At 40.1% G+C, this 15,279-nt stretch overlaps 1 protein-coding gene across 15 annotated transcripts in view; it reads right to left on the bottom strand.

The window, feature by feature from the left end:
* The window catches only part of ELMOD1 (ELMO domain containing 1), a 97,662-nt gene that overhangs the window by 46,775 nt on the left and 35,608 nt on the right, over positions 1-15,279 (bottom strand). For 6 of the 15 annotated variants that reach the window (XR_009055354.1, XR_009055355.1, XM_057747444.1 and 3 more), the window contains 5 exons: positions 14,253-14,354; positions 6,053-6,128; positions 1,134-1,317; positions 967-995; positions 31-128 (listed from right to left, as the gene is read on the bottom strand). Coding sequence is in view for 13 of the 15 variants with exons in the window: in XM_057747444.1 (XP_057603427.1) it covers positions 31-128; positions 967-995; positions 1,134-1,317; positions 6,053-6,128; positions 14,253-14,269 (404 nt within the window). In the remaining 2 variants the exon portion in view is untranslated. Of the gene's footprint in view, positions 1-30; positions 129-966; positions 996-1,133; positions 1,318-6,052; positions 6,329-14,252; positions 14,355-15,279 lie in introns of all 15 variants that reach the window. The other 9 variants (XM_057747436.1, XM_057747434.1, XM_057747442.1 and 6 more) reach the window with 7 other exon arrangements.

The following is a 15,279-nucleotide window of genomic DNA, read 5'->3' on the forward strand; positions in this document are numbered from 1 at the left end:
ATATTTACAACATAATAAACATATCCTTACTGTGGATTTATGTCGGGGTTAATTTTTTTCAGTTCCATTATGTCTTCTATAGTTTTTTCAATAGCATCAGGGTGAACACTCACTGAGGTCTGCAATAGCTGGAAAACATGTTTCAGTCAGTTCCCTTCTCATGAACACTGGTGTCTTAAGCGGGGTCTATTTAAACAGGGGCTTCAAACATTTGTTTAAAGCTTCTCTATGAAGATAATAAACTAAACTAAAAGTAAAAATTGAGGTAGTATTTGAATTCTAGTAAATTTGGTATTTTCACAGTGGGGGTAGTACAATTTTCCTGATTAAGGTAATTAGCATAAAACAGAAATACATTTTTTTTTTTACTATCTTCATCTGTTTCCAGCTACTTACATAGAAATATTATATTTTCTTTTTCACCCCCAACACACACATTCCCATTGTTGACGGGCACTATATCTATACCTGTGTGAAATACATGGGGATACAGCCTTAAGGATGACAAAATTAAATTAAATATTCAAAAATCTCAAGACAGATTTTTCTTTCTTATGTGGATGCTTAACTATGTGCTATAAATGCTAGCACAAAGGCTTCTTTGATTTTCTTGGAAAATCCTGAGTATACAGTTAAATGATTTCGATATTGAGGAAATACCAGAGAGTTAACACTGCTCTTATTTTCAAGGAATATTTATTTTATGATTGGGAAAGAGGTATAAAAAGGGATTAATTCAACAATAAGTAACATGTGCATCATAAACCTGCCTAGAAATTTATGAGCGGCTGCTCTCATGTAAAAAGTACAATGGTTTGTGATGGGAAAACAATTCTTTCTTCTCAGTTTGCATTACTATTCATAGCCAAAGGTATATTTTTGTTTCTTAAAATTTTTACTTTTTGATGATGGAGGTAAGCCTCCAAGTGAAAAGTTGCTGAAAACTATAGAAACGATTTTACTTACCTTACTTTTTGAATCCCTCAGCGATGTTTCTGGAAAAGAGATAATTTAAAAAGCCATTCAAAAATTATCTTTTACAACTGGTTTACAATTACTATACTGAAATACAACACTGTATCCTCAATCTCAGAAAGCCTACATTTTGCTTACTTCTTTTTTTTCCTGCTTACCAATTTTCATGGTTCTAGAGGCTCCAGGCTTGGTATTGTAACAGATCCGTTGCAGTTCACATCTTCCAGTCAGCTTTCTCATTACAAATTTCAGGCAACGCCACAAAAATTTACAGTAAAAATACAGGCACACCTGGATCAGCATTCTGCCAAAAACAAAAGATAGCACTCTTCCAGTAGAAGTCTGGAAGAGAGTAGAAAGCGGCCACCACCAGCAAGCAAACAAGCCCAGGAGAAAATCAACTGTTAGCCTTCTGGGTTTACAAGCATACTGCCTTATTCTAATCCCATGTTATTTTATTTGAGGTCGCTACAAAACCCGTCATTGGGAGGGAAGCCTAAGGTCTGTAAGGACACACTCACTATGACTGCGAGCTCCAGAATGCCCTCTTCTAGTAAACTTGATACACCAACAAACTGAGAGTAAAGCATGGGAAGCCTTTGTTTTAGAAGCTGTCTCTCCCATAGACATGGGGAAAGAACATGCGACAGCAATTCTCTTCTGCCTCGATGAATGGCCTTTAGCTCACCCCAATCCATTTTCAGCTTCTCCTTAGTGTCCTATTTTTGGCTTCTGTTTTATTTCTTCCCCTGCTCCCATTTTTCTCTCCTTCTCTCTGCTTTCCTTTCGTGACCGTTGTCCTCTTTGAGGCCTCAGTTGTGTGGCCACCTGTCCTCTCTGCTGACCAATCCCAATACTTCTTGGATGCACCAGTTCTTGAGTTCAACAGTTCTCTGAACAAGCATGTTGACCTTTGGTTCTCCAACATTCCCTGATTTAAACCTCCCCAAAACCCCACCTCTTGACAAGCTTGTTCTTGGCTCCTGATAAACAATGTTTTCTTTACTGCACATCCTTCTCACCCCAATAATACCCCAACAGACTAGAAAGTGTATTGTTACCAATCGTGCACATATTCACAATGTCTCTGGCATGTGTGAGTTTGTGTTTTAAGTCAGCTTTTAGCTTTTAATATGTGAGCATCTACTACTTCACTGATACTATTCAGAGTCTCAAAATGACTCAAGCTGTAGAAGTAAAGAGGACCTATCATCCAGGAACTTATATTCAACCCATCTTCTCTGAATACTAGAGTTTTCCCAGAAGAAAGAATTCTTTATATTACTTCCTATTAGCGTCATTTCTAAAAGATATTTCTTTTTCTCACACGTTCACTAATTCCCCCAGCTCTAACATAGGTGATCCAGGGTCATTAAGATGAACTAGTTACCGAATAGCCTCAATGATGTGATTAATCCCTGAATTAGAACCACCGCCTTATGGTGTTCCTTTGCTCAACTGCTGTGGCTCTAATATCTTGAACAGCCTGTGTTAAAAATAACAATTCCAGGGCTTCCTAGGTGGTGCAGTGGTTAAGAATCTGCCTGCCAATGCAGGGGACACGGGTTCGAGCCCTGCTCCAGGAAGATCCCACATGCCGGAGCAACTGAGCCCGTGCGCCACAACTATCGAGCCTGTGCGCCACAACTATCGAGCCTGTGCTTTGGAGCCCATGAGCCACAACTGTTGAGCCCATGTGCTGCAACTACTGAAGCCCACGCGCCTAGAGCCCGTGCTCTGCAACAAGAGAAGCCACGGCTATGAGGAGCCCACGCACCACAGCGAAGAGTAGTCCCCACTCACTGCAACTAAAAGAAAGCCCGCTCACAGCAAAAAAGACCCAACACAGCCAATAAAATAAATAAATAAATTTATATTAAAAAAAATAACAATTCCAACAGACTAACTTGTACAAAAGCATGTGGCCTATACCATAGAAATGCAAAGGGAATGAAGGAAACATATAAGTAACCAAACTGCTACACTAAAATATGATAGACTCCTTTGTAGGCAATGAACTTGTATTCTAGAGTACCTAATTACATAAAATGTCCATAATACACTTATCAAATAGAAAAATATTAGAAAAGAATATGTATGAAATAATATACTTTTTCTTTAATAAATAAAACAAAAATTTAATGATGATATATAAACAAGGAGAAAAAGACTGGCAGGATATACACCGAAAAGGTTAACAGTGATTTTTATGGTTAATGGAATTATGAGTAATTTTTATTTTCTCTTCTGGTTAAGTGTATTTTCTTTTCTTAAATATGTATATATTATTTTATTTAAGAAAAAAGAAAGTTATAAGAACAATTACAATGTATAAAATGATTACCAAAAATCATTACAAAAGTAGATATGAATTTCTATGTGAAGTCAGATTTCACTGAAAGACAAAAAATGGATTTACTATGTTGTGAAATATGAAACTCAACTGTTTTAGTCAAATGTGTTGGATAGCTATGACATAAGATTGAGCAATATCCTTGTTAACTGGTTATCAGCCAAATGGTAATGATATTAATAACTGTTTGGCATTAATCCTACTACTAAGTCAAGGAAAAAGCTTTCCATGGTATCTGCCCTTATGGTACCCATGTGTAATTTCCAGTAAAGTTTGCCTAGTATGTGGGCCAGCTTCTCCGATGAAGCCCCTTTTGAGTCTATGCACTAGGACTCCGTAATAATCAGGTCCTTGTGGTACTAAATCTTCCTACAGAAAAAGTTCTAATTATTGTTTGAGTATCTTTACATTCACCCTACTTAGTGTACAAGCCAATTAAATTAGACCTAGAGTTGTCATCCTAGGTGGCAGGAAGCATCCGGATGCAGAGTGACTTCTAGCCCATCTATAACTTCTCCCATTGGCCTCCTTGCAGATGAGAAAAAATGGCTGGGGAATTGTTTTGCATCAAGACAGTCGTACACAAAAAGAGAGAAAAGACATTGTGTTCTATGCTTTTCTTTTTTCTGCTTTTCAATTCCCCTGAGAATATTCACACTGTCAAAGGCAGGGAAACCCAGCGGAAACCCACAGTGAGGGGCTGGAGCTGATGTATCATCTCTTAGGGCTCAAGCTCTGGGAGGTGTGCCACAACCCCCTCGTCTAATCACAAAAACAGTATCACAAACTGTGAAAGAGAAATGCCCATTTTGATTGTGAACTGACATTTATACACTGCTTCCTCACCCTTTCACAATTTCTGGGCCAGCAGTCCCGATAATGCTGTTTATTACCCATTATATATATATACACACATATATATATATTTAAGCTCTTTATTGGAATATAATTGCTTTACACTGTTGTGCCAGTTTTTTTCTGTACAACAAAGTGAATCAGCTGTATTTATACATATATCCCCATATGCACTCCCTCCCGCGACTCCCTCCCACCCTCCCTATTCCAGCCCTCTAAGTCATCACCCATCATTGAGTTGATCTCCCTATCTAGGATATATTTTGATTTTTTCCTTGTTTTTCTAATGGGCCAACATGCCCACAAATATTTCATTAAAAAGCCAGCTTGTTAAGCTAGGCACTATACTTTTTTTCTATGCTAGGTATATTTTTTCAGGCCAGATCATCAGAAGAAACAATATTTTGACAGATACAATTTGCTTTGCATTTAGATCATAAACCTAAGGTGTGGTCAGAGATGGAAATACCAGTGCTACCCCTTACTTTGGAAGCCTCATTGTAATGAGAGAACAAGAACCCAAGTTGCTTTCTCATGAAAGGACCAGATCAGTAAAACCTCCAGCTGAGCATCCCAGGATGGCTGTTCTTCAACATCAAGTGCTACCAGGAGATCACTTCTTAAATGTTTGGACCTATTCAAGTGCCTCAATTTTAAAGTTTGTAGAAAAACTGCGTAAGGTCCAGAGAACGATCAAAATGATTAAATATTTAGGGAGAATGTTAAATTGGTTTGGCATGTTTACTCTGAAAAGGAAGAAATTAAGAAATGAATCTTTAAATGCTCTTAAGTGAATCAGCAGTTGGTTTAGGAAAAAGAAAGGAAGGGAGGGAGGGAGGGAGGGAGAAAGGGAGGAAAGGTGTGTTCCATTCTAATCTGAGTTCAGGAATAGGAACTTTTGGATTTATAGTACTTTTCTTCCATTTAACTTCCTTTATCTCCTTTATATTTCTGACTGCACGCCTGGAGTGAAGGCATCACAAACGTACCTGTGTGGCAGATCCCACTTGCTTTCTTTAATTTTATCCTTCTGTTCCTATTCTTAGAAGAAGAATTACTGCCACACTCTCTCCACCATCTGTACCCTATGTTCACAGGGTTTATGACTCTGCTGGTTTTGTTTTTATCTCCTAGCCTGAATCATCAAACCAATAATCTTAGTTTTGCTTAGTGGGATGTTTTGCTTTTATTCTTCATAATGCTAGACTTAGTTTTCTTAGTTCTGATGGAAGATTCTCAAATCACTATTGAAAAGATCTGCTATGTTTTGTAGGAACAACAATCAAATTCTCAAGACTACAAGGAGAAAATACTGATCACCATCACCTATTTTTTTTTTATATGTGTGTTTTTTGTTTGTTTTGGGTTTTTTTCTGTTTGTTTGTTTTGTTTGGTGTGTTTTTTTCCCGTGCTGCTCAGCTTGCTGCATCTTAGTTGCCCGACCCAGGTACTGAACCAGGGCCTCTGCAGTGAAAGCATGGAGTCCTAAACACTGGACAGCCAGGAATCCCCACCATCTCCTATTTTTAATAACTATATGCATAGACAGTAGTTTTTTTGTGTTTGTTTCTGTTTTTTCAATCACAGCTTTTTGATCATGTTCCAAAAGGAGCTACTGTAGTTTCCAAAGATGAATGCCTTCCTTAAGCTCTGGAAGAATCTGGTTTAATAAGAGCTATTTACACATGTTGTATTTTCAACATTTTCTATTACTGCCATTTACTAATGTGCTGCAGAATGAAGTTTATGGCTGAGTTCACAGCAGTGTCCTTCCATAAGGCAATTATGATCACTTTTATCATTTAGCATTTATCCTCTAGCTTGCACAAGAATAGCCACCCAATAAAAATTATTCTAAATGAATCATACCTCTGCTACCAAATAAAAGTAAGCTCTTGTCTTGTGCTTCTTTGTTGGAGGATTCCATTCAGTAGCGATGAGGCCTCTGAAACAAGAGATGCACCTAGGACCATGTAGTGCCCTGCCTCTGGGGTGAGGGGTATGGGTACCTGTAGTACAACACTACTGCATCACCTTAAATTTGTGACTCTGACATCTTCTTTTGGAATACTAAGAGAAAAGTGGCTTATTTTGAACAGTTTCAATGAATTTGCTAATGAAAGTTAATTCTTGCTTGAAGAAATCCTGTAATAAACAAGAAGTACACTATTGGTGACGAAGGATACACACAACATAATCACAATTCTTGAATCAAACCAACTTTCCTAAACAAAACACTTTTCATCTAAAGGCCATAAAGAACAGCAGACTGCTCAATGTTTCCAGCACTTCTTGTACTTTCTGAAATTACATCAAAAAAAATTAGTTGCTCTATTAAGTTCCTAATTAGGGGCACTGGCAGTCAGTTGGAAATTAACTTGTCAACAGGTATTTGGCCTAGTAAACGGGCCCCTCTAAATAATGAGCATCCTACTAGGAAAGGAGGCTGCAGAGGACGTGACACATTAACTGGAAATGCGAAACCATACAAAAAAACCATTTGTGGGTCTCTAGAAAAACAACATTATTTCCCCACATTGAGCAGTGGTGAGGCAGTGTGGAGCTTCTTTTCTTGGTCTTTTCCTTTTTTTTTTTTTTTTTTTGGCCGTGTGGCATGTGGGATCTTAGTTCCCAGACCAGGGGTCAAACTCACACTCTCTGCAGTGGAAACGTGGAGTCCCAACCACTGGACTGCCAGGGAAACCTGCCCTCTTCCATCATTCTTTACCTGAAGAGACCATGCTGCCTTTCAAAAGTAGTGGGTATAAATCTATCATGGGTAGATATTATTCCAAATTCTATTGCTATAGTAAAGGGCACTATTTTTAATTCCAGGGAGATTTTGTATGAAGGACTAGAGAGCGATAACTGACTGCTGCAACTGCAATAATAAGTACATTAATGGCCTATCCTTTTCCTTTCAAAGAAGAGTAGACTTAAGTTTCTTTTAAATTACTAACGACATGACTGTTCAAATAAAAATTCAAAGACTAAATACATACATTTTACAAGATTTATTTTTAAAATTCAGGTTTTTTTCTATTTGGATAATACATTTATTAGGTTAGTTATAAGCAAAGCAGCAAACACATTACGCTTCGACATTTAAGAAGCATTTAGGCAGGGGGAATGACCAAGGTGGCAGAGCAAGAAGACCCTGAGCTCACCTCCTCCCAAGGCACACAAAGTTTACAACTTTTTACAGAGCAACAATTGATAAGAAAGACCAGAAGACTAGCAGAGACGATCTTCTACAACTAAAGACATAAAGAAGGATGGGTAGGAGGGGTGGAGATGAGGTACAATCAAGACTCCTGGGTGGGTGACCACAAGTGAGAGAGTGATCACAACTGCAGAGGTCCTCCCCAGGGAGCGAGGGGTCGGAGCCCCACATCAGGCTCCCCAGCCTGGGGGTCCTGCACCAGGAAGATGAGCCTCTGGAAGGTTTAGGTTTGAAGGCCAGCTGGGAGACCCAGAGAGTGGTGGGAAACAGAGACTCCACTCTGAAAGGGCGCACACAACATCTCACATGCTCTGGGACCCAGGGCAGAAGCAGGGATTTGAAAAGAGCCTGGGTCAGACCCACCTGCTGATCTCGGAGAGCCTCCTGGAGAGGCAGGAACAACTGGAGCTCATCCTGGGGACACAGACACTGGCAGCAACCATTTTGGGGAGCATGTTCTACCACAGGGACATTTCCACTGGCAAGTGCCATTTTGGAATCCTCCTCGAAGCTTATTAGCACTAGGACCTGACCCAACACACCAGCCTGTCAGCACCAGTACTGGGACGCCTCAGGCCAAGCACGTAGCTCGGCAGGAACACAGCTCCACCCACCAATAGGACTACTGCCTTAAGACCCCCTGAGCCCACAGCCACCTCAGCCCGACCCTGCCCACGAGAGGGCCCAGGACCTGGCCCCACACACCAGGGCACCGCACCAGCCCTAGGACCCCAGGGCCTCAGCCCTACCCACCAGCAGGCCAACACCAGCTCTAGGACCCTTGCAGCCTGAGACTCCAGGACCTGGCCTCACCCACCAGAGGGTGGATACCACTCCCAGAACCACCACAGCCACCCCCACCCCAAGCCTGCCATGTCAGAACCCAGCCTATCCACAAACAGGCCAATACCAGTTGTGGGACACTTTGGGTTCCTTATCCAGGCACCCCAGGATCCAGCCCCACTCACCAGCAGGCCTGTAACAGCTTTTGGACACCTCCAATCCTGCAGCCAGCTGTATCAGAAACTGGCCTCACCCAGTAGCATGTAGACACCACCTCAGGACTACCCCAGGCCCCAGATCTCCCTATCAGCAGGTCAACATCAGCTCCAGGACCCCCAGGGCTGTGCAACCAGAGAACATGGGATCTGGCTCTGCCTACCCCAGGCAGACACCAGTTCTGAGACACCTTGCACCCCTCAGCCAGCCATCCTGGGATCCAGCCCCACTCAGCAGAGGGCTGAACCTACTTTGGGACACTCTAGGCCATGCAGTGAGCCGTGTCATGAACAGGCCCTGCCCACCAGCAGGCTGATGCTTGATCCAAGACCTTCAGCCCCACAAACACCTGCCCCAGATCCCAGGTCTACCCACCGGTGGGCCAGCACTAGCCCCTGGACCCCCCCAAGGCATTACAGCCAGCTGCCTTGTGACCCGACCCTGCCCACCAGCTGCCAGCAGCTTCTGCACAAAGCAGGCCTGGCAACCAACTGACTGAGGCTGGGGGTGAGGGTGGGGCTGGGGGTGTAGGGACAGCCATGCCGACCAGACCATCCACAGTGTTCAGCCCACCACAGCGAAAGGACCCACACTGTCCACAGAGGGGGCAGCCCAAGAGCACGTAGCTCTGGTGATGAGAGGAGAGTGTGCTGCTGGGACACATGAGACATCTCCTACAGAAGGCTGCTATTCCGAGGTCGGGAAATATAGCCAACCTACCACGTACACAGAAATAAAAACAGCAGGTTAGGCAAAATGAGGTGACAGAGAAGTATCTTCCAAACAAAGGAACAAGATAAAACCCCGAAGAACTGAGGGAAGCAGAGATAGACAATCTACATGATAAAGAGTTCAAGGTAATGATTGTAAAGATGTTCAAGGAACTTGGTAGAAGGTTGGATGTACAGATTGAGAAATTAGAAGTTTTTAACAAAGATTTGGAAAATATTAAGAAGAACCAAATAGGGACTTCCTAGGTGGTGCAGTGATTAAACATTCACCTGCCAATGCAGGGGACATGGGTTCGATCCCTGCTCCAGGAAGATCCCATATGCCATGGAGCAACTAAGCCCTTGAGCCACAACTATTGAGCCTGTGCTGTAGAACCCGCGAGCCACAACTATTGGGCCCATGTGCCACAACTACTGAAGCCCATGCGCCTAGAGTCCATGCTCTGCAACAAGAGAAGCCACTGCAATGAGGAGCCCGTGCACTGCAATGAACAGTAGCCCCCGCTCACCGCACCTAGAGAAAGCCAGTGTGCAGCAACGAAGACCCAACGCAGCCAATACACAAATTAAATAAATAAATAAATTTATTAAAAAAAAAGAGAAGAACCAAATAGGTATGAAGAATACAGTAACTGAAATAAGAAATACACTAGGAGGAATCAGCAGTAGCTTAGTTGATACACAAGAACAGATCAGCAAGCTGGAAACAGAGGAGTGGAAATCACTGAAGCTGAACAGGAAAAAAAAAAAAAAGAGTAAAAAAAATGAGGACAGTTTAAGAGACCTCTGTGATAGCATCAAACATACTAACATTCACATTACAGGGGTCCCAGAAGGAGAAGACAGAGAGAAAGGGACAGAGAATACATCTGAAGATATAAAAGCTGAAAACTTCCCTAACCTGGGAAAGGAAACAGACAGCCAGGTCAGGGCAGGAGAGCCGAGAGGCCGAAATTTGAGTTCCAAAACAATCTCCCATCCTGACAGGCTCTGGTGAGGCCACCTACAGGAAACTGCCTAGAAAACTACTCAGGTTAACGTATTTCAACAAGGGGGTGGGACAATTCTTTTTTGTTTTAATGTACGAAACAAAATAATTTAAAATATATGTATGTGTAAACATACGTGTATATGTGTGTTTGAAGTCTGACTTCAAGTCTAGCCTCAATTTGCCATTATGAGCTGTGTGACTTTGGACAAGCTACTTTGTGTCTCTGAGGCTCTGCCTTCTCACTTGTAAGGTGAAGGGAATGGACTAGATATCTGGCTGTAAGATAAGGTGAGACTTGTGTTGCAAAGGGAAAAGATTTTTTTGTCTGCCTCACCCTTCTCTTTAAGGTCTGCAATAGGTCTGGGTGAAAGTGTTGCCATGCTTATAGGCTGTTTTATGGTGTGCTTGCAAAGGTGTCTAAGAACTACCCCTAACTCCATCTTTGCAACGTATCTTCTACTCACCCTAAACAGGGTCTATAACCAACAAACCTGGACCACCTGCTGCTTGTGGCAGCTGGTCACACTTTCTTAGGCTTTGTTCATAGGACCTTCTCCTTCTGTTAACATCCTCTCCTTCCTTCAACATCACCTCAGTGAAGCCCTCCCTGAATATATTCCTGCCACAAAACAGCTGTAGCATGTCACCGATCACATTCTTTCTCACGTCTTAGTTTTGCATGCATGGCTTCATCTCGTTACCAAGTGGTATGTTACTTTGGAGCAGAGGCCACCTCATATTCCCTTTTGTATCACCTCACAACAGGTACACACTGAGGGAGTAACAAGCTGCAAAAATGATGAGAAAAAAACTTTGAAGTCAGATAGGCCTGCATTCAAATATCTGCATGCCCTTGGATGAGTTTCTTAACTTTGCTAAGCTTTCTTGCTCTGTGCTGTAAATGACGTATTAATGCCTATTTTATTACAATTGTTATGAAGAGAAAATAAAAATTAAAATGTGGCACAGTACTGGATTCATCAGTAGTACTAAACGCTTACTAAATGAATCAGTGGACGAAGATATTAATCATGTGAATGACTTATAAAAAACCCCATTTGCAGACATCTTTTGCTAATTGGAAGCCTTTATTTACCTAATCATAGTAGTAAAATATTGTTTTTCCCTTTCCTGTTTCACAGCCAGGACTCGGGTACAAGTCTGCTCTATATCTCAGTTTCTCCCAAGGAGGTCTGAGTTTGGCAAATGCCCTCATTTCCTCTCTTCTGCCTAAGGAAGGAAAGTATGCAGAGAGGTCCATGGCCAAGAAATTGAGATCTTGAGGCTGAAATAGTTGAAAGAAATTATTTATATGGGGTGACTTATCCCCTTAACTAGAAAAATTAAAAATTAATGTTTTGATGACCTTAAAAGTATATAATTTCAATAACTAAATCCTAGCAAAGGAAAAGATCTTAATACAAGTGTTAGGTCCTCTCTATTATAAACATCAATTTAATTGAAATTAATAAAATATATTAAACAAACTAAAGTCTAAGCCTCAGTTCTACTTAGGGCTCAAAAACTGTCCCCTCTTTTTTGAATCACACATAGGCACACTTTCTTCTCAGTTTTATCCCTTGTATTCTTTTAATGCAGATCGTGGCTAAAGTCATATTGGGTGACTATGGGGTCCTTATCCAATATCCCATATCTACTGTCAATTTAAAACACATCCTTCATCTGGGTGTACTAATCTTGTAGCATTTATTTCTAATACCTCATGTAATGTTTTTTCTACTCCCTTAAGCTCTGTGTAGTTACACCATTAATATATGTGATGGTAGCAGGGAGTTAGAGAGAGAAGAGTATGGATTCCATGTATCTTAAACGTAGATTAAAATCCATTTTTTCCCCACACCCGGTCTCTTTAAGATTAATTTCATTTCTTCTGAGGCTGTACATGGCCTCGGAAGTTACTCATTCTGGAGCAACTCACAAGTTGACAGATTAATCACTCTGTGGGCTTTTTAAATGATGCTGATTCTTCTCAGTGAAAGTTAACTCCTTATTTTGCATAATGTATTTGCTGAGCTTAGGAATTAACACCTGATTTGTTCAAGTTATATTTATGTAACCTCCTCTCTGGTTTGAATGAAAAGATTGCCAAATTGTCCAACATCTGTGAGAATGGACTACAGGGAATAGAAGGCAACCTAAATTATGTGAGAGAGCCTGTAATGCAGAATTTTTATTGCTTGCCCTCTTATCCTTCAAAATTCCACAAACATTGACATATAATGAATGCACACAATTTATAACTTAATAAAAAGGATTAAAAACAAAAATTAAAGCTAAAACAATAATCAACTAAGGAGAAACAATGATCGAGTTTCCTTTTATTATTTCGAAACCAATCGTCAATAAGAATCGAGTTTCTTTCTTGATGTGTAATTTATTATGCTAGCTTCAGTTTCACACAAATAATCAATGTTAAGTAATATTTATAAAACAAATTGCCAAGTTAAAAAAGAAAAATTTGTATCAGAACACATAACTGATAGGGATATGTCAGTTCCATTACTGTTGGTGCTGCTCTGTGTGAAATTAGAGAGTGGTAGACTTTTCACTGCATCTGTTTGAAATCATCAAATGCAAATTAATTTAAAAATATAATCTCTACTAAACACAGTGTTGTACCTATTCAAGTTAACAAAAACTAACAGAAACAAAAGCTACTATTTCTCCTAAAATGGATGGTTTTGAGGCCACTCAATTTTTTCTAAAACAAATAAAAATACTGAAGAAGAAATTCAGTAGGACCAGGCTTGGCACAGACTTCACCACTACCATCTCCCCTTTTTCAAAAGAAGCTCCTGACTTCTAAGCTTCAACTAACAGTAAAGCTCTCTGTTAACATGATTCTACACCTAAAAACACCACGTTTACATTCAAGAGGGGGTTTGTAGATACCAATTTTCATGGATGTGTAAACAGATAGGCTAACTGCCATGGCAACCAAAAACATATCAGGTTAAATACTTTACTGGAAAATGTCCTAATGATTTTTCAAATACCACCTTTTTACACATCTGAAATAAACAGGCTGAGGAGTATTCCGTATAATAAAACAAATGCCAATGCCTGTAAATGGTTTCAGTGACCTTCTGAGAGGTTTTCACAATTCTAAGACTGAAAAAGAACCAGTTGCCACACCAAAACATAGTGACTCTCACACAAAATGACCTAGGTGCTCCAGAAATAACAATGCAGTGAAAACTGGTGGGAAAAAGAAAATCTTAAATTGCAACCACTGAAAGCATTAAATCATCTCCTAGACAAAGCAAGCCTACTAATTATTTTCTTAGAGAAAATAGCCAGAACAAGGGATGAGAATAGCAATATAGGTAGGCCACCTTCTTGCAGGAAAGAAACTCAATATTCTAGAAAGTGTGTTTTATTTGCTAACTTTCAGGACCAAATTAACTATATTTTGTCATATTTTAATATAATGTAAAATTTCTCTGAGAATTTTATTTATAGAATTGTGAATGACAGTCAATACTCTCGAAAATAATTATAACTATAGGTCCAGTTAAATGGCTTTCAAAACAAAACAAGATCACTCTAAAACACACAAACATATATGGTACCCTATACAGCATAATCTTCAGTGAACCAAAAATTAATGCAGATTGCAGAGGAATCACTGAAGCAGGAAGAGCGAAATCTTAGAACATATACTTTTCACCAAAAACAAACATTTGAAAGTGCCTGTATGAATTGGCCAGCTGACCAAAATGTATATTTAAAATTACTTTTTTTAGGAAAATGATTTTACACAAATTATACTGAGTCCCTGACTACTAATTCCTCAAACCTGAACCTTAGGGCTTTAAAAACACAGTTCATCAAAGCATGCCTGCCCCATGCTTTTGTGTCTATATTCTTTTATAATCTCTTGTAATATCCTCCTTGTAAGTGCTCTCTCTTACCATCAGTGTGCATACAGAGTTAGAGAGGAACCTTACGGCCAAATTATTCTTAGCCAAAATACAATGCTATTTTATGCAGTCCCAAGAGAACTGGTTATAGGATCACAAATGGTGAACAGAAATATTATACTAATTGTTAAGGAAGTTTCTCCATTTCAGAGGGCTTGTTCAGGAAACCATAAATACTTACCTCAGGAAGTGCTTCATTGTGCCTATTTTGATGATCCAGGTGTTCTACAAACTGCTCTCAAGTAATTGCTTCCAAATTAGCCTTTGTCAAAGTAAGTGTAAGCTGTGGAAGAGATCAGATGTGTTTACTGTTAGTGGCGCTTGAAACCCCAAACCCTGAGTTTCTGCTTGCCTTAATGCTATGCACCCCGAACTTTACCAACCAAACTGCCCACACAGCAATGCAGTTCAAGGGATGGAGATTACAGCTGAAGAGTTTCACTTTATAATTACACTATTAGCCTTTCATTTTAAGTCACTTGGGGGAGAAATTGTCAGTTTCATGAGCAATCTCTTCAATAGTAAGCTTTTCCTCTATTTTGGATACTGTTCCTATATCTTGAAGAACAGTATTTGTATGAAAGATAAAAGTGAAGAACGATTAAATTAACTATTCTGATTTCCAGATATCAGATGGTCTTAAATCTGGCAGCCTCAACCTTCCAGAAGTACAACTCAAAAAATAACTAGAAGCAACTGGTAATGTCTTTAAGCTAAAGAGCAAGTACTCCAAACAAATCAATGATATTTCCTGGCCCCATTTTGGGGGGCACTGTGTAAAATAGTGAAACTATACATTTGTTGAGCACATTTCAGTTTACAATATACTTTCACAAAATCCACAATATCAAGTTACTGGTCTTCTTCCAACAAGGAACGACACCAGAAGCTGCCTACAAAGCAGCACATTGGTATGAGACATGAAGAAACAGACTAGAGAACAGACGGTGGCTGGAAGTGATAGCAGAATGAAGTCACTTCGTGGGAGGAGACAAATGGAATGCTGGCTGCAACAACAAGGCAAGGAACTACATGTGCGGACCAATGGCTTACGGCAGAGACACAATTACCAACTAGAACAGCCCAGAGAATGTGGAAACTCAGTCTAAACAAAAGCCGGTCTTTTCTCTCTCTCTCTTTTTTTTAATTGAGGTATAGATGATTTACAATATTACCCAAGTTTCAGATGTACAACATAGTGATTCACA

The sequence above is a fragment of the Hippopotamus amphibius genome, chromosome 9 (genome assembly GCF_030028045.1).
Source record: "Hippopotamus amphibius kiboko isolate mHipAmp2 chromosome 9, mHipAmp2.hap2, whole genome shotgun sequence".
Classification (NCBI taxonomy): Eukaryota; Metazoa; Chordata; class Mammalia; order Artiodactyla; family Hippopotamidae; genus Hippopotamus; species Hippopotamus amphibius.